Here is a 24080-nt window from a genome sequence, read left to right on the forward strand (position 1 = left end):
TCCTTGACTTGCAACAGTTTGTTTAGTGACTGTTCAAAGTTAGGGTCAACTTAAAAATATTTCTCTGGTCTTTTAGAGTTGTCAGCAGAAAGAACGACACTGAAAAAAGTGCAATTTTTCACACTTAAGACCATTGCCGCATCAAAATTCAGATGCTTGACAACTGACTCACATTTATGATGGTTGCAGTGTCCCAGGATCATGTGATCGCCATTTGGTGACCTTTGGACATGCAAAGTCAATGGAGAAGCCGGATTCCCTTAACAACCCCGTTCCTCACTTAACAACTGCTATGATTCACTTAACAAATGTGGTAAGAAAGGTTGTAAAATGGGCCAAAATTCACTTAACAACTTTTCTCACTTAGCAACAGAAATGTTGGGCTCATTTGAGATTTTCAAGAAGAGATTGGACTGCCATTTGTCAGAAATGGTGTAGGGTCTCCCACTTGGGTGGGGGGGGGTTGGACTAGATGACCTACAAGGTCCCTTCCAACTCTGATTATCTGTTAATTGTGGTCGTAAGTGGAAGAGTACCTGTGTAGGCATATATTGATTTTCAGATGAGAAATAATTAAGTTGCTGGAATTCTTGCAGCCCTATCACTTTTTCTTGATATAAGAGATTCTTAAGAGTCATGGATGGAAAAATGTTAGTTTGGGTTCAGGCAGATGTCAAAGAGCCTGACAATTGTAATTTTTGATTAAGTAGAAAATGATTACATATATTTGAATTAATCTTGGTAACTAAATATGATCGGTGCCGGTGGTGGTATTCTACCGGTTTGGCCCTGTTCAGCCAAGCCGGTAGCGGCGATGAACAGCAGAGACCGAAACGGTTCTCTCCGACTCTTGTGTGTTTGGCTCATCCGCCTACGTGGGCTCCCATATGAATCTTTATGTCCTGCTTTTGAAGCGCAGCTACTTTGCACGGCACAGCAATTGCTGCACGGCAGCTGCTGAAGCATTAGGGAGAGTCGCAGGATTGCAGGAGGTGACTCAAAACACCTCTGCGCCTGCGCAAAGTGTGTGTTTGGCATGCGCAGGCGTGCAAAGTGCAAAGCACGCCTACCAAGCCACGCCCACCAAACCGGTGGTAAAAATATTTGAAACACACCACTGATCGGTGCAGTGTAATTTTGAAAGGCATTTAATTTTACAGTAAGTCAAAGCCGATTTTAACCTGGCCAACTTTTTGCCAAAATGTCTTGCAGAGGCTACTTTGCAAATAGATGCTTTATGTCGTAGTTCAGAGAACTTGAAATAATGTACAACCTACATAAAGGAAAATAAAGGGAATTTCTGGATTAGAAAAGATTGACCCAGAGTGAAGGGCTGAAATATAAATGTGCCCCTGTACAATATGCTTGCAAATCATATCAAGCATGCTCGGTGCTCAGCGGGGAATTGAATTTGTACAAGGGTCAGCTGCCCATTTTTGTTTCTCACTCTGCCACCCCCCAGCAGAGTAGGCAGGCTGATCAGATGATGTTAGCAAGACTCCAAATATTTACTAACAGGTTAAGCAAAATTTAAGTAGACGCCTCATTAAGCAACCAGAAACGAAGTTGACTTTTGCAGAAAGTTAACGTTGAACTTTGACTGTAGAGAGCTAATTAACCTGTGCTGTTGCAAAAAATAAGAATCGTGTGGCATCTTAAAGAAAGTTTTTATTATGGCGTACTATTTTGTGGATTATAAAGTGAAGAGAATATGTTGTCAAAATATGTTGTCTTGAGACAACATCATTATATATACAGCACACAGCTTTTTCACATAAAAATCCCCAAAGTGCTTTTTCAAGAGGCAACTGGAATTTCTGTTTTTTCTTTGAAGACATTTTGCTCCTCATCTGAGAAGCTTCTTCAGCTCTGAGCACTTTTGAAAAATCAACTTTGGGACAATCATGACCTGGATGATTGAGAATCTATTCAGAGTTTTGCAGCATTCATTCAGCGCCAGAAAAATAAACACAGATGGCTGATGCTTCATTTAGCGTCTTTATAAACATAATAAGTAGATTTTACAAACCAGTTGTAGATTTCTCCAATATGGAGCAAACTCAAACAGAAGCAGTTACAAATAACTTCAGTAGCTCAGAAACAGACATCCGTTTCACTTTAGTTCAGCAAGCAAGCAGAGGAGAGTAGCAGTTTAATTTCAATAGACAGACTCAGAGCTTAACATAGCTGCAGAGTTGCAGAGCTTAATATAAAGCCACGCCTAGGCTACTTCTAGTTTCAGTTTCCAAACTGTCCTCATTGGCTGATTTAGTTGCTATGCCTGTTCATTGGCTGACCTTGTTACCAAGCTCTATCCCAGTTCATGAATATACTCAGAGAATCTCCATAGACTTTCACATAAAAACTTTTGCATTAAGTAAAATTGAAATGGTGATTATGTGTTTGTGTGTGTGAGAGAGGAAGAGAGACAAATAAAAGATCAAGGAAGATAAAATCTATTAGACTATGTACTTAACAAACTGCACTAAATTAAATAATTTTTAAATGAGGGCATCATCATTTAATGAAATATAATTGAATAAATAACCTGAGGCTACACCTTCTGTTTTTGGAATGTATTTCTAAATTAGAGAAATGTTTTCAGAAGTAAATAGGAAATTAAGAATCCTCTTTATTTTAATCAAAGTCTAATCAGTTTGTACTGATAGATTTCAAACTTAGCCTATGTGAAACAAAATAAAATATAGAAAATAGAACATGACGCGCATAGCATAGAACTCTTCTTTCCCTGAAAATTTGCTGGAAAGGTTTAAGGTTTTCTTGATGGCCAGAATGATAGCAACCAGGATTAAGCTGGGTATGAATAAATCTATGGCACACAAAAAGAACATGAGGACTATTTTGATTAACTAGGCTAACCCTTTTACTTCTGGAATCTGGGAAAATCTTCAGACATCACTCATGATGAGCTCCCTCTCAAATGGATTACTAAAATCTGCTCTGTGTTGAATTACTGTAGAGCAGAGCTATCAAACTCGTGGCCCCCAGGCTGGATGCATCATGCATTGGCCACGCCCACAGCCAGTTTTGTGAAGGGGGAAAAAGTCCCGATACATCATGTGATGCCACCATGATGCTGCGAGTTTGACAGCCCTGCTCTAGAGACTATTGAAAAGCTACAACTGGCTTAGAATGAAGTGCCATAGGCATTGATGGGCGCATCATGGTATGTCTGTGTCCTCACTGGTTCATGAGCTGCATCGGTTGCCAACGGGCTTTCAAAATGTTGGCATCTAAAGACCTTCATGGCACAGGACTGTATTCATGAGGGACCACCTGTCTCCCTGCCTTTAGGCCCATCAGGTGAGATCAGCTAGAGTAGACACATACCAGATCCTGTCAATTAAGCAGTGTGGGACCTCGGAAGTGTACCATTTCAGTGAGACCTCCTGCCCCATTGAATAATATACCCCTAGAAATTTATACTGCTCCCACTCTTTTGACTTTTTCTAAACTGAGACCTAGTTATCCTCCCATACCTTAAGCTAGAATGGTAGTTGAGTTCCTTTGGTTTACTTTATATCTTTTATTATCTGAAGGCAGCCTAGAGTTGCTCTGGAGTAGGTTGTCCTTGAAAATGAAATGATAATTAAATAAAATATCCTGTTGTTTGTGACCAACTTCTGGTCAAGAAGACTTCTTTGAGTGGAACTCAAGTGGCCCATTGAGTTCATAGACAACGTTCATGTAGTTTTCTTAGCAACAATTGCATGGTTTGGGATTCTCTTCTCTTGAGATGGTTCCTCAACTTTTGAATTTTAATCTAAACCCTAATACTTCTTGATGAATTGCGCATTGAGTCCAACTCCACTTATTTTTTCAAGATCAGCCAAGGCTGGCTAGACTAGATCAAATGAATCTATTTACTGCTCCACAGGTTCTTATGTGCATGTAGATGCGACAATTATTCAAAAAAGATTCAATCAAATATTTGCTTCAATATTACTGTATATTCAAAATATTTCTTACATTCAGCATGGCTTGGACTAAAATAATAAAAGTCTGGGAAGGAGTTAGTCAGAGTTAAACATGCTCATAGTCCTATTGATTATAAAGAAAAGCTTCTTCACAGGGATAAATTTATTCTATTTGGAAAAGATTGCTAAAGTGCTTAACTTTTGTTTGAATGTACTAAAAAGTTGCAGAGTTTCAATACAACAGGGTATAAGATAAACACCGCTAAATTTTGATAGGTTTTGCACCAAGCCTTAATGCCTTACCTAACTTCAAGAATTTTCTTATACAATAAACTCATGGGTCATTCCTGAAGGTAAGTAGAGCAATGCACCTTTATGATTCAGCATTATAATTTTTTTTCTGTTATTGGCTTTCTTGTCAGTTAGCCTAATACTGAATTTTTTATGTGCCTCCTTCATTCTTTGTTTTTATTCTGTTTTTTCTAGACAGAGCAGCAAGAAATCGATGCTGAAACATCAGCGTCAATCAGCAACGATGAAGAACTATTTATAACAGATCCTACAGTGGATGAGATACTTGTTCTTACACCTTCTCATGGGGCTGCTAAAAATTCTGCTTTGCCAAAGATCCACGGGAAAACTGGGTTTCAGACGGGTAACACGACTTTGGAAAACTCTGTAGCTCTTGATGGAAAGGGTGAAACTCATGAGGTTGAAGAACAGAAGCCAGGCTGGAATCAAATTCCTCATCTCCCAATGGTGGATAACAGGGCAAGCTATGATTGCCCTGATGCCTTATGTCATATTCCGGTGTCCATGCTTGATGTACAAATGGAAGAGGCATGTGCAGGAAAACCCCTTGAGCTCAACAGAATAAAAATACTCCATGACATTCCTAGGACTCGACATCCATCCAAAGAAAATTTCCAAAGCATCCTGGAATCTACAGAACTTAAGGACCGAGATGCTGGTGTATCAACAATGTGTGAGCTCTCCAAGAGACTTCTGAATGAGAATGATGACTGGGATGATGATTTCGGTTGCACCAGCAGGGAGGTTAAGAGGGTAGCAGCTGAGACTGCTAGTGCCAAGGGGGTCAGAGGACTGAACATTACTGCAGATGTAAGTGGTAGGCAGCATGTGCCAGAAAATTTAACCGAAGATAATCAGCATGTCTCGGAATTGACAACAGAGATGAAAGGCCTTACTGATTTTAGCTTACTAAAAACAGATGGGGCATATAGCCATACATCCAAGGTCAATTCCATGACGCTACCTGTGGAACCAGATTCCATGTGCTCCATTTTTCAACATAAAAGAGAAAAGCCATCTGTTTACCTTATAAGGAGCGAACTCCAAAAGAGAAAATACCCAAATAAGCAGTGTGAAGCCCAGCATGTTAACCATGGATCCATCCAGAAGTCTGTTTATCATGAAGACGCAGTTTTGACTGAAAAGGCTTTCCAGGGCTGTGAACAAGAACCTACATATAGATTTATAGACGCTCCAGACGACCCTTTAGAACCAAGCCAAGAATTTTTATTAAAACAGCTTCCTAATAATTTTGGCCAGTTCTCTTATACTGAACAGAAGGTTAATTGGGAAAGTGGCCACATAGTAAAGCAAGCTAATGAGGTACCTTTGAAAGAACATCAAAGTCCTGGAATTCAGTCAAGAATAAATGATTGTCCATTGAAAGAGGATTTATCTCAAAATTTCTGTGGGAAAATTATGGCTCCATTAATAAGCAGAAAACAAATTTCTGTTACGGCAAGCAATAGAAGTGCCAAGCAAGAAAATCAGGGAAAAGAAAGTAGGTCAGAAATGAATGCAAAAAGAGACAGGAGTTTTGGTATTTATCACAATAAGAGTAACAATAGAGATTTTAAGGCTGTACCTGATGCACAGAATTACATCTACCACATTCCGGAGTCTAATTCACTAATAGCTACTGAGCCTAAAAATGATTGGCAAGCATTAGAGACAACGAGCCAAGAAAACAAAGAGAGAGATGCATTGAGGCCAATATTCACAGCATCATACAAAGTTAGATTTTTCACTGAGGTACTGTTAGAAATTAACAAAAATGTTAAAACCAATGTGAGCCAAAACTGCACAGACTGTGTTGCAAGTCTGAAACCAACTCCCCTGGAGTCCCTACATGTCTCAAAGTTGCCACCACACAATTCCCAACAATTAGTATCGGAGAAGAATTCTGCTCCTGCAAAACATTTGGATGAGAGCATGAAAAGCTTGGGCTCGGATCTGGCATGCTCTCTGTTTGAAATGAATGCATCAACAGGTGCAAACACTGTGCAGTCTTCAACAATGACCAGCAGTGAGGATTATGGCATACGCCAAAAAACCCAGAATGATGGGATAGGGAATTTAACATTGCAGGGTCAGGATATAAGTAACGTAAAAAGAGCATCAGAAAGTTGCAATGCAGATATACTGGCGTTATCTGAACATGTTGGGCAAACTGAATCCATCCAGTCTCAGATAGACAGCAGCATGGATGCAAAGGCAATGACATCACAGAAAGATAAGTACAAAGGGACAGAAGAAAACCAAAATGACGAAGTAACACAGTCCAAGAAAGAAAAGGACAAGCTTGTGGCACCTGATTTTGAGGAGGCTGAAATAGAGCCTTATATGAGAGTTCTGCTTGATTCAGAACAGGGGCATCCTCTTATGGTGAGTCACGGTGAGTATCAAAAAATGGAAAGACAAAGTCAGAGCAAAATTATGCCAGATGAAATGGAGGAAGTTGAAGTGGAGCCTTACATGAGGGCACTCCTTGATTCAGGATCAATGTGCTCTTGGCATGAATACTCAGACTGTACGCCTCCATTCATGGAATTTTGCAATGAGCAAGCTGTTGTTCTGGTTGGAAGATTAGAGAGTGGATGTACAGTTACAGCCACTGACCCCAATCAAAGCAGAACCTTCACAGATGGCGAGAGACAAAATTCATCTGAGCGTGGAATGCGGATTTTAGAGAGGCCCTTGCCTTATGCTTCTGAGGACCACTGTCATTCTGAAAAAGCACTACCCCTGGTCCAAACTCAGCCATGCATATTAGGAACAAATGAAGGAGGTAATTCTGCATTAGAAAATGAGAGGGCAATATCACTAGAAGCTTCTGAAGTCTCCAAGCCGTTGTCACCTCACAAAAGTGCGGATACCATGAAGAACGGGCATGAAACAACAAACAACATGATGTCTCAGGTGCCCAAGAAACCATGTCTTGAACCAAAGGAAAATATCTGTAATGATGCTAGCTGGAGAACAGAGGTCAGTTTAATTTCAAGGGAGGAGAAGAGAGAAGAACAGAAAATGCTATGCAAAAAGGACAACAAAGGTATGTCTAGAAAATGAGATGTGGGGTTTTTTTTTTGTCAGTATTCTTTTTATCAACAGTAGTTCCCTGTGACAGTTCCCCTAGATATCTGGCAGACGTTGTTGCTTCCTGAAAATGTTTGTAAGTAAAGATGCCAAATACAAATTCTGAGTTTGTCTCCTTGGTATTCTATACTCTACTCTCTAAGGTATGAACTGTTCCAAATCCCAAATTATTTAATCAGTGAAACACTAAGATGCAATTTTTGGGGCACCAAGGGCCCTTTAGCAGTGGAGCATAAGCTGCACTCCAAAATGAGCTGTTTTTTTTAACTAATTAACTTGAATTTATTACCTCAGTTAATATGATTTGTCCTCATTAGCGAAATGCAAAGCATTTTAAATTCAGCACACCTTGTCTGAAATTTGAAAAAAAGTTGTTTCAAGGGCAAAACAGCCTTGTTGTGGAAGTGACTTGAATTTAAAATAGCTTTCCTCCCCTAGTTTGGAATACTTTGCTTCGAGATCAAAATACTCCCCAAATAATTAAAATAGCTGTTGAGCATGTGGAGGACTAATCTAAACCCATAATGGGCATTTTAAATTAGAAACTTGGAATTCAGAACACATGTATACCCTTTTGTTCCTTTGTATTAAATGCCTCCTTCCATTTGTCATGTTAAAATTACAACTCAGTGGCTATTTGTGGAGGAACTCTAGGATTTATCCTTAAAAATCTATGGGTCACCTTTGATGTAGGCGTTGCCATTCAACTATCAACTATCCCATGTACTGTATGCTTTCATTATCGCAGCAAACAGTTCTCCACAGATCGGTTATGCAGTGACTAGAATCTCCACCTAGTTGTATAAACATGTTCTTTTTTGATTAAAAAATACAAGTATGGGGCTCAGATTTAAATGAGATTTAAATTGATTTAATGACAGTGTTAGGTTCCTTAGTCTGCAGAGACCATAGCTTCATTGCATTTTGAACTTATTCTTCTGTCTGTGAACCTTAATAGTCTTAAAGGGAACAATTTTAGCAGTCTTATTTATATCCTAGGTCAGTGTTTCCCAACCTTATGAACTTTATGATGTGTGGATTTCAACTCCCAGAATTCCCCAGCCAGCCATGGCAGCCAACCTCCCAGAATTCTGGCAGTTGAAGCCCAAACCCCTTAAAGTTCACAATTTGAGAAACACTGATCTAGGTCAATTTTCTTCGCATCATGGTATCCTCTAGCTGTGTTGGACACAGTTCCTGTCATACTTCACAAGTTATAGTTTGGGCAGCAAGAGAGTAGACAAGGTTGCTGAAGGGTGACATGCCAGATTTTATTTTTTCTGAATTAAAGAGAACACTCTAAAACAGGGTTGTCAAACTCACAGCCCGCAGGCCCGATGTGTCACACGCTGGCCACACCCACACCCGGATTAATGAAGGGGAAAATGTCCTGATACATCACGTGATGCTGCCATGATGATGCGAGTTTGATACCCCTGCTCTAAAATATTAATGTTTTCTCTAGATTCAATATATTGTTAAGGAATAAATATATATACCCAAAGCAATATAGTCAACTGAAATGACTCAAGGACTGATCTATATATAATATGCAAATTAATGCTCAAATGCTACTGTACGTATGTTCATCCCAAATAACTCATCATTTTTTAAAAAAATATTCAGCACCCAAACTACTGAGGAAAATCCATGCAGATTTATTTCCTGATTTCTCTGGAAATATCAAATTATGTTGCCAGTTTGGAGAAATTCATTCAGATTCCACCATTACCTGGACAAAAGATTCTAAGCTTCTTGCTCGAGTTCACAGAAGGTAAGACATATTAACATGCTTTGCAAAGCTTTTGGGAAAGGAAGGATGTGGGAGGGGTATATGTTTTACTTATAGTTCTTATGCATGTTGAGGTTGTAAAGATAGTTGTTTTTCTCTTGTGAAACCACTAGTGGATAGGGATATCTGTGGTTACAGATTATAAATTGCAGAATTGCAATTGTACTTAGACTTATATGCTGCTTTATAGTGCTTTACAGCCCTCTCAAAGCAGTTTACAGAGTCAGCCTATTGCCCCCAACAACCTGGGTCCTCATTTTACTGACCTTGGAAGGATGGAAGGCTGAGTCAAGTTTGAGCCAGTGGGACTTGATCTGCCAAATTGCAGTAGGAGTAGCTTGCAGTACTGCACTCTAACCACTGCGCCACTGAGGCTCTTGGTATCGGTTAGGACAAGAAGATATAAGACACACTGCCTTATATTTTCAATATTTATTAACCTAAGTATACCTGGTTTACAAATTCTAATGCCAACCATATTACCGTATCTGTTCATCCATACATCATTTTTAAGTCTCAGACTGGTTCTCCATAGGCAGATAACATTTAATCCAAAAGAAGTTAATAATCATGTTATGGTTTATAGAACAGAATAGAATAATAGAGTTGTAAGGGACCTTGAAAATCTTCTATCTAGTTCAACCTCCTTCTCAAATAAGAGACCTTTCCATTCTGGAGAAATGGCTGTCCAGTCTCTTTTTAAAAACCTCCAGTGATGGAGCCCACACAACTTCTGAAGGCAAGCCGTTTCACTGATAATTGTTCTTCCTGTCAGGAAATGTCTCCTTAGTTCTAAGTTGCTTCTCTCCTTGATTAGTTTCCACCCATTGCTTCTTGTCCTGCCCTCAGGTGCTTTGGAGAATAGCTTGACTCCCTCTTCTTTGTGGCAGCCCCTGAGATATTAGAAGACTGCTATCATGTCACCCCTGGTCCTTATTTATTTTTTATTTATTTTGTCAAGCGATTATAAGATAACAGGTATAAGTATAAACATAGTTATGAATACATGAAATAGATACATATAAGAAAAATAAAAAGAAACAATAGGACAGGGACGGTAGGCACATTGGTGCGCTTATGCACACCCGCTACAGACCTCTTAGGAAAGGGGTGAGGTCAATAGTGGACAGTCTAAGGTTAAAGTTTTTGGGGTTTGGGGAAAAAAACCACACAGTTTTCTGATACTTCAGCACACACCTCTTGTGTGCTCTTGTAATGTTATGTTATCTTTTTATCAAACTAGACATAGCCAGTTCCTGAAACCGTTCTTCACAGAATACCTGATTTGTACAAAAATAGAAAAAATACAGTTAATAGACTGGTTTTTAGAGAACTAACTGGTGTGTTAAACTGGCTGTATTCAAATTAAATGTGGAACTATTGGGGTGTGGTAAATGCCAGTTTTTTGGCAAAAATCATAAATCGTGATCACATGACTTGGGGCAGTGCAAACAACCATAAATGCAGGCTGGTTATGGAGCACCCAACATGTGGTAAAATGACAGCAAGGGTGTTGGCAGATGTCAGAGCTTCAAATCCAGGTCATACGGTTCCTTTTTCACAGTCCATCATAACTTTGAACAGTTGCTAAATGACTAGTCGGAAGTCAAGGACTACCTATTAATCAAATAAAGGGGAAGGAAGACACTTTTAATGATTTAAAACAGGGATTCCCAACCCAGGGCCATTTGACCACTACCAGGCTATGGCCTATTTAGAATTGGGCCGTGTGAGTGGCTAGCTGAAGTGCACAAGCGCATACGCGCAGCTCAACTTGCAGGAGCAGAGGGCCAGCAGGTATTCTTGTGCACTGGCCCGCTGCTCACACCAGTCCACTGCTTGTGCAAGCGCTGTGTGTGTGTGTGCCCTGGCCCACCACTCACACAAACACTGTGTCAGGGTTCTGGCGATTGCCCTAATTAAATGATGAACCTCGAGCCAAACTACAAAAGAATCCAAAAGATTTATTAGGAGTAACATGTTGTCATTGACCCATATGAAGCCAACTCTGCCACACGTAATTTACAGTCACCTGTGACCCTGTTTCCACCGTCCCCCAGGGCGTGTCATAAATCAGATTCTTCATGGGCTGTGTGTCATCAATCACATTCCCCAATGAAGGATTTTCATGGGCAGAAGATCCGGTAGCTTAGGCTAACAATCTTTGTAAGATAAGTGTGGAATGCACATCTGGTTTTAATTGCTCCTTCATGTCTCCCCCACTGCTTATGGCAATTCGAAAATAGGCATACGAATGCTTTACAAGTTGACAAGCTACATCAATGCTCACATGACCCAGTTCCCCTCCCCCCAAGCGGAGCTGCCAAGCTTCAAAGATGGGGGACCGCTGACCTAAAACACATGCACCTCTGAAAAATTAAGGAAGTTGTGTTTTGGCTTTTTGAAAATATGATTTTTCAAACGTTGACATATTTTCTAGTGCAAGAGATGACCTTCCAGTGTCTCTGGCAATAGTTCAAGCTGGGAAAAAAGACCAAGGCCTGTATCATTGCTGCCTGAAGAATGTACATGGAAAAGCCATTTCAGAATTTAACCTGACCTCTGAAGGTAACGTATGATGAATTCTTCCTTAGAAGACATAAAACGCAACTGCAATTAACAACGTATAGCCTACATTCTGAATATGTTTCTTTTCATCTTTCTACAGTTTTGGAACATCTGTCCAGTCTTCAGAATGCTGAAGGTAAAACTGTGTTTGTTTGTTTTTCTGTACAAACTCTTGCAGAATTATGCTAAATTATATTCAAACTGTTTGTTTTGTGTGATTCTTGACAAATTGAACCTGGGATGCTTCAATGTTTCACTCCAAAATTGATGATAATTATTTCTGGAACAAGAAAAATGGCATGGAATAAGTTAAGATCCATGTGGGCATTTGCTGAGGATCTGCCTGTCAACACTGAGCCAATTGATTCTAAAGATAAGATCTCTAATTGTACTGTTTGGCTTCATTCTTAAAAAGAAAAAGAGCATTTTATGAAAAGAGTTTTTTCGTAATTAAGACCAGAGGTCTCCAAACTTGGCAACTTTAAGACTTGTGGACTTCAACTCCCAGAATTCTCTAGCCAGCTAGAAAATTCTGGGAGTTGAAGTCCACAAGTCTTAAAGTTGCCAAGTTTGGAGACCCCTGATTAAGATTAAAGGATAATGCCACATTCACCTGAAATCAGCTGTTAGTTTAGCTTAAAACATCAGAAAACCCTTTTTACTATGACCACGAATGAAGAGCCTTTTAAGACACTGAAAAAAAGGGACCTGAACTTCAGGCTCCTCCTGAAATTGAAGAGAAAAATTTTATAATCATTGATTTGCTTATAGTTGCTCTCTTCCAAACTAAATTGTTGGTTTTCCAGCAATGTGAGACATAAAATATTGACCAACTTAAAGCAGCAAACTTGCCTTTTGAAGGAGGAAGAGAAGGACAAGGAGGAGGAGATGGCCCTGAATGAACATGAATTAAGGCTTGAGACTCAGGTTCTATGTTGAGTCTTGTTACTTTACATGTACACATTTTGGCTTGATCCCTGAGGTTACAGATCTGGTGAGCAAACAACCATGACTTTCTACAATAGCAGGGGTGGGAAAGATAGTTCTTTGCCCACCAACTTTTGGGTCCTGGGGGGTGGGTTTCCACAAAATATGGTTAAAATGTACCAATAATTCAAAAACGGATGGATTGCATTTAATCTTTCTGTCTGTCCCAAAGTTGCTTTTTCAGGAGGCAACTGGACTTTCTTATTTTTTTTCTTTTGAAGACATTTCACTCCTGATCCAAGAAGCTTCTTCAGTTCTGACAGGATAGTAGGGGATGGAAGGATTTATATTCCTTGCAGACAGCTGGTCGTTTGCATCCTTTTGGAGGGTCATTGAAACACTGGGAGGTTTCCCACTATCCTGTCAGAGCTGAAGAAGCTTCTTAGATGAGAAGCAAAACGTCTTCAAAGAAAAAACAAGAAAGTCCAGTTGCCTCCTGAAAAATCACCTTTGGGACAACCATGACTTGGATGACTGAGAACCTGTATAGACTTTTAGCTATACAATTTGGGATGAACACCCTTTGGATGGTGTAGGATTGGAATGGATTTCCAAAGAAAAACTTGCAGGGTACAGGAACCACAAGCATGACTCTGTTGACCCCGAGGACACAGATAAACCTCCTAATGCTTCAACGACCCCCCTAAAAGGATGCAAATGACCGGCTTTCTGCAAGGGATATCAATCCTTCCCTTCTCCACTATCCTGTCAGAACTGAAGAAGCTTATTGGATGAGAAGTGAAATGTCTTCAAAAAGAAAAATGAGAAAGTCCAGTTGCCTCCTGAAAAAACACCCTTGGTACAATCATGATCTGGATGACTGAGAATCTCTACAGACTTTCTGTCTGTCCAAAGATAAAAGCAAAGAATTACATTATGAAAGGTTTTCCTCATATGTTCCTGATTCTTTAATCACATCAGTATGTGGACTGTAGTGTCTGTGCTAAACATAGATAACGCTTTGGCCAACAAGTTTTGTCAATGCCGTACATAACGTGTTACTCAACTTTTGCTCATTCAATCAACCGAATGGTGATTTGTCCTGACTCCTTAAGAAGCAGGATTAATTGTTCCATTCCTTTTAAAACAGGTGCATGGCTTTTCATTTACTAACTGCAAATGTTTCCTTGTGTACTTTCAGTCTTGAGATGTGATCCATGTGCTCTTAAAAGAGAATTTGGTGTAGCAATAGTATGTAAGTTAAAGAGAAGATAACTCTTTTAGCACAACGAGATAGTTGCAAGTAATAATCACTGTCGATTATGGTCCCTTTTAAGTTCTCGGAAGCAAGGAGTCATAGGGAGTAGAAATTATATGTCTTTTGGAGAAGACTTAGTCTACAACTTTCTAGTCGTCCTTGATTCAAAATATGAGGAATTTTGGCCAGTGCCCTATCACATTTCAGAGGGATGTTCAGAGAGGATTCTTGGGTCCTTCCAAAAGCAACTATGCAGGTTGCCACCCATGTATACATAAGTGGTGGTATCATAACATATGAGAAACTAGAAATTGGTATTCTTCTTAACATAGTAAATGTTTCCACACACTTATCTGGTGAATTCATTTATCTACAAACTGTCCAGAAAGCTATATCTGTTGACCAGAACAGCAATGTAATTAATGCATAGCTAGTTTCTTAGGATGCATGAAAGATGTGATTCTCCTACAGGAATAGAAATGGAAACCAAGTTCTTCTGATGATCTCTCCATGTCTGCATCCCACCCACATGTCCTTCTGATAGAGTGGATTACAATTCTCTTCAATTTCTCCAGTATTGACCATGGATACTTGGAGATAAGGGAGTTGAAATCCAACATCCAGGTTGGAGAAGGGTAAGGGATGTCCCCATGAGAGGTCAAAAAGTCAACTTGATGACTATGACCATACAATCAAAGCCCCAACCCTTTGCACACATGTGGCATATAATAAAATAGTGGGGCTTTGATTCCATGGCTGTACTGCTATCGTGATTTTTTTTGGCACTCCAGAGATACCTCTGAAAAGTTAACGTATTGCAAATTAAATCAAAAGAGTATTGAAAAGAGCTATGGATAAAATATATATAATAAATAGATCTAGGAAATATAATAAGAAATCTATTGTATTTTTTTTTCTCATCTTGGGGATAATATGAGTGAAATAGACAGTTTTTTCTTTAACTCACCTGATGGAAGGCTTCATTATTTCTATTACTTTATTGTGAGATTTGTGGTGTGACTTATTCTGTTGGAATAATGCAACATAAAATGATAAGGAGAAGTAAGAACTACCCTAATCCCAGAACAAATTTTATGGTGGACTAATTTATTAAGGACTCCATAGGTCAATCTCAGTTCATTTCAGCTAATTAATTATATTGTAAATTGTAATTATCAATTTTTGTATGTTATAATTATCTATCCATCAATTTTTGTTTTGACATTGAAAATGAAAAGCTTAACGGATTTCCTTTCTACATAATTGTCAACATGTTTACAGATAGTTTCCATGCCCATATATTCCTGCTAATTACAGTGCATCCCAATTCAGAAATAAGTTCCATCAGTTTCAGTGGTCTTCCGTATTAGATTCAGCCTGAATAACATACCTATTTCTATTGGTACATATAGTCAGCTAAGCAACAGAATTACAAGAAGAAGAATATGCTGCCACAAGAGAAAACTAATAACAAAATCATATGAACAATCCTTAAGGGTGGGCTCTAGTTGTTAGGGTGTTTCTTTTTTTTAGACCTTTTTCAGTGATCAGAAACCACAAACGTTTCAAGCTTCAACTATGCATTTTCAAGAGGCATGAGAATCAGCAACAGGAAGAACAATTTGAAAACTCATATTAGCTTGTTGAAGTTCCCTTTCAATGTATTTTCCCATTGATTTTTTCTTCTGGATTGGTTGCTTTGACACTTTATGGTGTTTGGTCCTTAAGCTGTTAATCGAAGCCTAATAATACAGGGTCCCCTACTCCAGTTTATTCTGAACCCTAGAGAGCAGGGGAGACCGAGAAGGAAGAAAAGACTGAGAAGGAAGAACTGCATGGAAAGACAGCTATAGGGAAGGTTAGAATCTTTGCCCATCTAACAGAGGGACAGATTTATTTATACAAGTAGTACTTGTTTAGTGACCACAATTGTGACTGGCCATTTCGCAATTAAGCCTAGTTGCTAAGTGTAACTGCAACTGTGCTTATGATCTTGCTGGATCTTTCATTTACTTCAGGGATGTCAAACACGTCATCATGGTGGCATCACGTGACATATCGGGACTTTCCCCCCTTTGCTAAACAGGGCATGGGTGTGGCCAGCACATGATGCAACTGGCCCATGGGCCAAGAGTTTGACAGCCCTGAATTACTTCATTGACCTGTGACAGTCATAAATACAAGGAGTGGTCTTAAAGTTATCTTTTCACCAACATCGCAACTGTGAATGATTGCTAAAGAAAGCAGTCACTACATGAGTACTATCTCTATATACGTAGTGCCAGGCAGTGGTGGGATTAAAAAAATTTTTTAGTACTTGTTCTGTGGGCATGGCTTGGTGGGCATGGCAGGGGAAGGATACTGTACCACCAACAGGGTCGAGGAGAGCTGCATCTCTCCTCTTCAGCTGGCCATTGATCCCTTTCCCAAAGGCGAGTAGCGGTGGTCAGAAATGGCCACCTCAAAGAAGCGGTGGTCAGAAATGGCCACCTCAAAGAAGAACTCGACCAGAAAAGAATGTCCAGGAGGAAGATAAGAAGAGAAAGTTTTGGTTGACCAGGTTAAACTGAAAAAGCAACAACGTAAGGTACCCTGGAATTTGAAATATAAAAAATAACATTGTTCCCAAGGAAGAGTTTGAAGCAGTGAAGGAGAGAGGGAAGGGAAAGGATTTGGCTTTTTTTTTCTTCCCTTCCTTATACTGACAGCTAAGAGATTTAAGTAAGAAATTGACAAAAGTCCACTTTGACATCAATAGGCATTTAAGCTGAAAATAAAATGTCAAAGGGATAATAAAGATACTCAAAAACCTTTAAAAGCAGGCAAGGAGAGAAAAAGAATAAAAGGGCGGGATCTGGAAAAATGGAAGAGACTGCCTGGAACTAAAAGGAACCTACAGTGAAACTTTAACAAGATTCCTAAAAGATACATTCTAACTGAAACTTTGTAACAAAATAATAGAACGCCCTGAAGAAAAAGTGGAAAAACAAAGCAAGAAGAAACAGCTTTGGATTATTTGGATTACTTGGTGATTTTTGGATTTTTGGCTATTGGGTTTAAATGACTAAAATCAATCGGTGGTTGTTTAAAAGTGTTTAAAATGGCATCACTTTTAGAAGAACTGAAAATGGAACTTAAAAAACAGAAAGAAGATGCACAAAAAGGAAGAGGTTCTTTTGGCTTCGTATTTCAATTTTTAGAAATGGAGATCTGGAACTATGAGAAACAACAAGAAATGCCTGCAGAACAAGAAGATTGGGACAAAGAAGAAGCCATCTTTAATGATCAAGTAATTTTATGTGGGGGGAAAAAAAGGAAAGGGGGGAAAGAGAGTGAAAAGTTTAAGATTTGAAAAAACAACCAAAAAAAGAATAGTTTGGAAAATAATTACAATATTAGGAAGCACCAGAAGAGAGGATCACAGAAGAGAGAATTAGAAGTAGACAGACAAGGGGGCAAAAAGTGGGGAGAAGAAGAAGGGGAAGAAGGAAAGGAAAAGAAGTTATAAAAGACAGAAACAAGATATAGAGAAACAGGAAAAGGTATAAGGATTGAAAGTATAAGCCTATTTAGAGATAATGGGTGAAAATTTAATTGAAAAAGGGATTCTGAAAAGGTACATAAGATTATATTAGAAATAAAAATAATTTTAGAAAATATGAAACAATATATGATTAAAATGATGGATAAAATACTTATTGTAATGCAGTGGAATGTTTGTTAATAAATAAATAAAGTGAATGAGAGAATGAAATTAGGAAAGGATGGGAACATTTTAATTATTATTAATTTATAAAAATATAAGTGAAAAGAAATATGGAAAAAAAGAATTAATTAGGAAAGTTTATAAGTGTTCACAAGGAAGTATGATATTCAATTGAAAAGAAATGTTAAAGATGTTAAGGTTCTAACTAATAGTAATGATAGAATTGAATTGGAATGTAATTAGTGTTTTATTTACTATTGTCATATATATATAATTTTTTAAGAACATAGTGTGTATTTTAAGAATGTACCAAGCAGAATCCAATTGGAAGTTATATACTATATTGAATGTTATAATTTTAAAGGCATAAATTGAAGTTTAAAAAAGAGTTGAATGGATAAAATTAAAAGATATAAAGATGTCATACTCCAATTAGTAACTACAGCGGAAAATTTGTTTAATGAGAAAAGATAATATGAAATTGAAAGAGGACAGACAAAAGTATAAATATAATGATTGGAAAGACATTGAAATTTAGAAAAAGATATATAATTGAATTTAAATATGAGATAATTAAAAATAAAGTTGAGAAAACTAAGGGAGGGGAAAAATATGGAGAAAATGTTAAAACAGTAATAAGATATGGAATAGAACACAAAAATAAATATGTTATTGAGTTTGTGTCTGTATGAAGAAGTAATAACCGGGGATCATGCTATTCTCAAAAAAAGATGTTTATTTGTATTATGTTTTTGTGAAAACCCAAATAAAATTTATATTAAAAGAGAAGAGATTGGATATCCATTTGTTTGAAATGATATAGGGTTTTCTGCCTGAGTAGGGGATTCGATTAGTAGACCTCCAATGTCCTTACTCTGTTATTCTGTATTCAGACAGAGATGAAACAGAAGGTTTAGTGATAGCAACAAAGCCAATACAGATCATTTTAGTTTGTTGTAATTATGCTGTAGTGCTAATACAAAAAATAAATAAAAATGTAGACCCATAATAGAAAGGCTGTATGACAATCTTTTTTCCTCCTTCATTTGCCTTCCATCAATACAAACACACTACCTTTCCTTTCTTTGGATTCATACATGCACTTACTCATTTCACAGGCCTGGAAGAAATAGAATTCTTACAGTTGATGTTCAAAGAAGACTTCATCTGTGACAGCTACTTGAGTAAAAGTCTGCACGGAAGGATTACCACGGAAGAATTACATTTCGGGGAAGGGGTGCATCGAAAAGCTTTCCGAAGCAAGGTGTTGCAAGGCTTGGTGCCTCCACTCAGCCCAGGTCACCCCTGTGTTTTGAAAGTGCACAATGCCATTGTGTATGGGACCAAGAAGAACGATGAACTTGTGGAAAAGAATTACAAATTGGCACTACAGGTAAGTGCAGGCAGGAGCCTCTTATAATTGAGATGATCACAATATTGATATCCCTGGGGGAGAGAGGTCAAAACAAGCAAGATGGGTGGTCACAACATTGTGATAGTAACTGAGCCCCTTTTAGAGTAGAGTAGAGTAGAGTAGAGTAGAGTAGAGTAGAATAGAATAGAATAGAATAGAATAGAATAGAATAGAATAGAACAGAACAGAACAGTACAGAACAGAATAGAATAGAATAGAATTCTTTATTGGCCAAGTGTGATTGGACACACAAGGAATTTGCCTTTGGTGCATAAGCTCTTGTCCATAAAAGCTATAAGTGAAAAATCATGATCATAGTCATCATAAAAATACATTCATCATAAATTGTCAGATACAACACTTAGTGATAATCATGGGATACTAAATAAGCAATCAAATCATACTAGGAAACTAAATAAAACAATATAAATCATAAAGATACAAAATGATAGTCATAAGTAGAAAAGGAGATAGGTAACAGGAAAAATGAGAAGAATAATATTAATACAGTTTTACTAAATAGTTCGACAGTGTTGTGGGAATTTGTTGTTTAGCAGAGTGATGGCATGGGGGAAAAGCTATTTGTACATGTCCTTTGTACATATTCCTGTCATATATGTACAAAGAGGTGGTGATTCACTTATGCTGAGACCTCCATCTTGCCTGTTTTGACTCTCTGTGGATAGCACTACTCCATAAACAAGCTCGTGTTCAAATATACATGAAACTAACTGACTCTTTGCTCTTAGCTGGGGGCCCAATGGAGGTGTCCAATTTTAGAGGTGTTGTTCAGTTGCAAAGTCATGTCTGACTCTTCAGGACCTCATGGACTATGGCACAGCCCTTTCCCCCATTTTCCATTGCCTCCAAATCCATGCTCACTGCCTTGATAATACTATCTAACCATCTGTCTGCAACAGAGGTCTCCACACTTGGCAACTTTCAGACTTGTGGACTTCAACTCCCAGCAAAGCTGGCTGAGGAATTATGGGAGTTGAAGTCCACAAGTCTGAAAGTTGCCAAGTTTGGGGACCCCTGGTCTATACAGATTCTCAGTCATCCAGGTCATGGTTGTCCCAAAGGTGTTTTTTTTTTCAAAAGGTAACTGGACTTTCTGTTTTGTCTTTGAAGATGTTTCACTTCTCATCCAAGAAGCTTCTTCTGCTCTGACTTCTTCCAGTTAGAGTGAAAGAAGCTTCTTGGATGAGAAGTGAAAAGTTTTCAAAGACAAATCAGAAAATCCAATTGTGTCTTGGAAAAAAAAATCACCTTTGGGATATTTAACCATCTCATCCTCTGCCATTTCCTTCTCCCTTTGAATGAGTACTCTCTTCTCATTAAGTGGCCAAAGTACTGGAGCTTCAGCTTCAGTATCTACCCTTCCAAAGAGCAGTCAGGGTTGACTTCCTTTAAGATTTTGGAGGTGGCTGTAAAGATCTCACCTCCACCTTGTCTACGCATTGGTTTTTTTATCTATTAGATCTTGAGACTCTAGAAAGTATGCAGAGAAGAACAACCGATGGTTAGGGGACTGGAGGCTAAAACATACAATGAACGATTGCAGGAACTGGGCATGGCTAGTTTAGTGAAGAAAAGGACCAGGGGAGACATGATAACACTGTTGCAATATTTGAGGGGCTGTCACAGAGAAGAGAGGGTCAAGCTATTTTCCAAGACACCTGAAGGCCAGACAAGGAGTAATGAATGGAAACTGATCAAAGGGAGATTCAACCTAGAAATAAGGAGAGGTTTTTCTGACAGTGAGAACAATCAACTGATGGAACAGAAGTTGCCTTCAGAATTGTGGGAGCTTCATGACTGGAAGCTTTCAAGAAGAGACTGGACTGCCATCTGTCAGAAATGGTGGAGGGTGCTTGGGTGGAGGGTTGGACCTACAAGATCCTTCCAATTCTAAATGTTAACTGTTATCTGTTTTAATAGTAATTGTAATGTTTTAGCTTTAAATGTTTGATGTTTTAATGTTTTAATCCTATTCTGTTATTTATGGTATAGTAAGCCACTCAGAGTCACTTGATAGAGAAATGGGTGGCATACAAATTTAAAAAAATATAATAAAAATAAAGTCTTTCTTTCAATGGATTTTCTTCCACCTAGGAATGTTATGTTCAGAACACAGCAAGAGAATACGCCAAAATCTATGCTGCCGAAACACAATCTCTCGAAGGCTTTGGAGAAGTACCTGAGTGAGTTGACTTTTACAACTTCCTGGAAAAAATAAACAGAGTCATTGCATGATGGATGTCATTTAGAAGACACTTTGGTGTTAGATAAGGGAAGACTCTGAAATTAACACTTTAGCTGCTCTCCACAAAGATCCTGTGTTTATTCTTAAGCAGTTATTTTGGAGAATTTATTGATAAAAGTTGGGAAAATTTATACACGCACAATTTATTCCTCCCTCCCTCAACAGCCTTGATTGGACAAATTGGTTTTGTTTTGTTTTGTTGATGGCGTGTTCATGTTTGGTGAGTTCAGAAAATGTAGGAGGCCTTTAACCTCCTAAACTTCCCAATTATTAAGCCCTGCAACTTTAATCAAGAAATGGAATTTTTAGAACATTTGGTAAAAAAAAAATACTAGTCTATGGAGATTCTCAGTTATCCAGAACATGGTTGTCCCAAAAGCAGCAACTGGACTTTTTGATTTATCTTTGAAGACGTTTTGCTTCTCATCCAAGAAGCTTCTTCAGCTCTGACTGGATGGTGAGTAGAGGTTTTCCAGATCCCTCTGAGATTCAGGGACAGCTGCAGACATGTCATTCACTCTGTTATTGCTCTATAATTATTCCCATGCCTTTCACCTTGACTTCTCTGTTCCATAAAACGCTACTTTAACAAAAGAGAAACCTTGGAGATGATTAAGCTTCCTCATTCGTTTTCATTAGCATCCACAGTTTTTAACAGACAGGTTTATTTCTTGGCCATTTGATTAAAAAAAAAGCCAAGTGTATTTATCTTAAGTTTTTTACAATTTTTAAATTTTAAAAATATAAATAAATATTAAAATATAAATAAATCTAAAAATAACTTTTTACAAATCTCAATCTTCTTTGACAGTACTAAAAAATCTGTCAAGTGCATTTCTCTACATTTTTAAATTGATTGAAAACATACACACATACATATTTTTTTCTAATGTGTACATTTTGGGATATCTATTTTTTTAATGTATACTCTTTCTTTCAATTTATCATCATCCCACACACAGAAATCTATAAGATGATGGAGAGCTAAAGGATAATTGTGTTTTGATTTGTATGTTAGTTCAACTATTGTAAATTAGGCTGTTTTATTTTAAAATCCCAAGCATACTTAAAAAGAAACATTGATCCTTTTATAATCCAGACTACTTCGATTGATTAAGTCTCTTTGCTCTGTAAAGCTGCAGTTTTTAAAAAAATAGTTCAAACAAACTGAAAATGTGGAGTTAAAAACAGAATTAATACTGTATATCGGGAAAAATTAAAAGAAAAATGTAAGCAGCTCATCAAAACACATTGTGCTTGAACTGGGACTAATGATAGAATTGTCTTAGGGGGTCTTACAGTGTGTACACGTCACTGTAACTACATTTATACATTTCAAGTATTTGCTATATGTACACACAACATACAAGGGCTAACGAAATTTGCTACTGATAAACAGTTTTTACAGTATTGGCTCCATGATGTCCCAGGCCTGCCAGTGCTATGACCCTTTTCCGCTTTTCTCATAAATGAATTAATACCTTTCAAATATAAGGTACTGCTTGCCAAGATCCTAATGCTCAACATCTCAAACCATCCAGAAGAAACCAATGATGTATGGCGAGGTGAAAACATACATGATTCAGTGTCAGGAGACAGTTTCTAATTCCCTCCCATTCCCTTCCCTTCCTCTCCTTTCCTCTCCCCTCCCCTTTTTCCTCCTATTTCCCCTCCCCTTTCCCTTCCCTCTTCCCTCCTCCTCCTTCTCCTCTTTGTATGCCCTGTTCTAGTCAATACCTCCTTCCCTGCTTAATAGCCAAGCATTTGGTATAAAGGGGTATTCACTATACAGATGTTTTATGCTGATTACTGGCTATGTCAGATAGGGCGCATGAAGTCAAGGAAGCATGTTTTCTCTCTTAAAGCACTGAATATACCCCACATTTTAACTTAGTAAGTCCTCAAAATACATTTTCTAAAATTCTTCCTGAGACCATAAGTTTTGACTGTGTATGTTTCTTTTTTACTGGTTCTGCTTTCAGAATCATTCCTATTTTCCTTATTCATCGGCCGCAGAATAACATCCCATATGCAACAGTGGAAGAGGAACTCATTGGAGAATTCGTGAAATATTCTGTTAAGGATGGGAAAGAAATAAATTTCATGAGAAAAGACTCAGAAGCTGGCCAGAAATGTTGCACGTTTCAGCACTGGGTGTACGAAAAAACCAATGGCAGCTTGCTTGTAACAGATATGCAAGGTGAGAATCTTGCTGTTATATTATGATTAGTGGTAAATGTAGCATTATGGCGGGTATATCCAGTGGTGGGATGCTACCGATATAACAGCCGGTTCGCTAATCACGCACTTTGCATGCACAGATTTCAAAATTACTTACCTTTGATGTTACTTCGGGGAAGTAACACAGCTGAGGCATGGCAATCCGCTCTGCCATGTGAATCAGCTGAGCAGATATAGTAGTCTTGCCTGTTAACTAAAAAATACTTATTTGGTTTTTTTAGTTGCCAGCAGAAAGGGAGTGGGGAAAGTAGTGCATTCCTTAAATGCTTCAGATAATTGCTAGGCAGTCGAAGCTGTTGGCACTCAAGTTTATTGCTGGAGAGCATGATTGATGACTCTTGTTTATGGATGTGTCCCATTGGAGAATATACATCAAGGGGGTGGGAGGAAGACCAGGGTCAAAGGTAAAATGAATGATGTGTCTTAGAGTCAGCTGCATCCAAGTAACGCCAACATGGTTATTCCTAATAAATCAATTTTTTTACTTTGAGAGATGTGGCTAGAGACTTATGATTTGAATGGGGGTGGATTTGTCATAGCCTTGACATTGCCAGGTATATGA

The 24080-nt window shown here is 38.2% G+C and overlaps 1 protein-coding gene across 1 annotated transcript in view; it reads left to right on the plus strand.

Annotated features, from left to right (window-relative positions):
• The window catches only part of ALPK2 (alpha kinase 2), an 81922-nt gene that overhangs the window by 37040 nt on the left and 20802 nt on the right, over positions 1-24080 (plus strand). The window contains exons 2-8 of the mRNA XM_087927417.1: positions 4425-7302; positions 8973-9120; positions 11579-11706; positions 11807-11842; positions 18716-18990; positions 21127-21215; positions 23260-23477. Of these exons, the coding sequence (XP_087783543.1) occupies positions 4425-7302; positions 8973-9120; positions 11579-11706; positions 11807-11842; positions 18716-18990; positions 21127-21215; positions 23260-23477 (3772 nt within the window). The remainder of the gene's footprint in view (positions 1-4424; positions 7303-8972; positions 9121-11578; positions 11707-11806; positions 11843-18715; positions 18991-21126; positions 21216-23259; positions 23478-24080) is intronic.

This window comes from Pseudonaja textilis, chromosome 2, assembly GCF_049901715.1.
Source record: "Pseudonaja textilis isolate UNSWEBS1 chromosome 2, rPseTex1.2, whole genome shotgun sequence".
In the NCBI taxonomy this organism is placed as follows: Eukaryota; Metazoa; Chordata; class Lepidosauria; order Squamata; family Elapidae; genus Pseudonaja; species Pseudonaja textilis.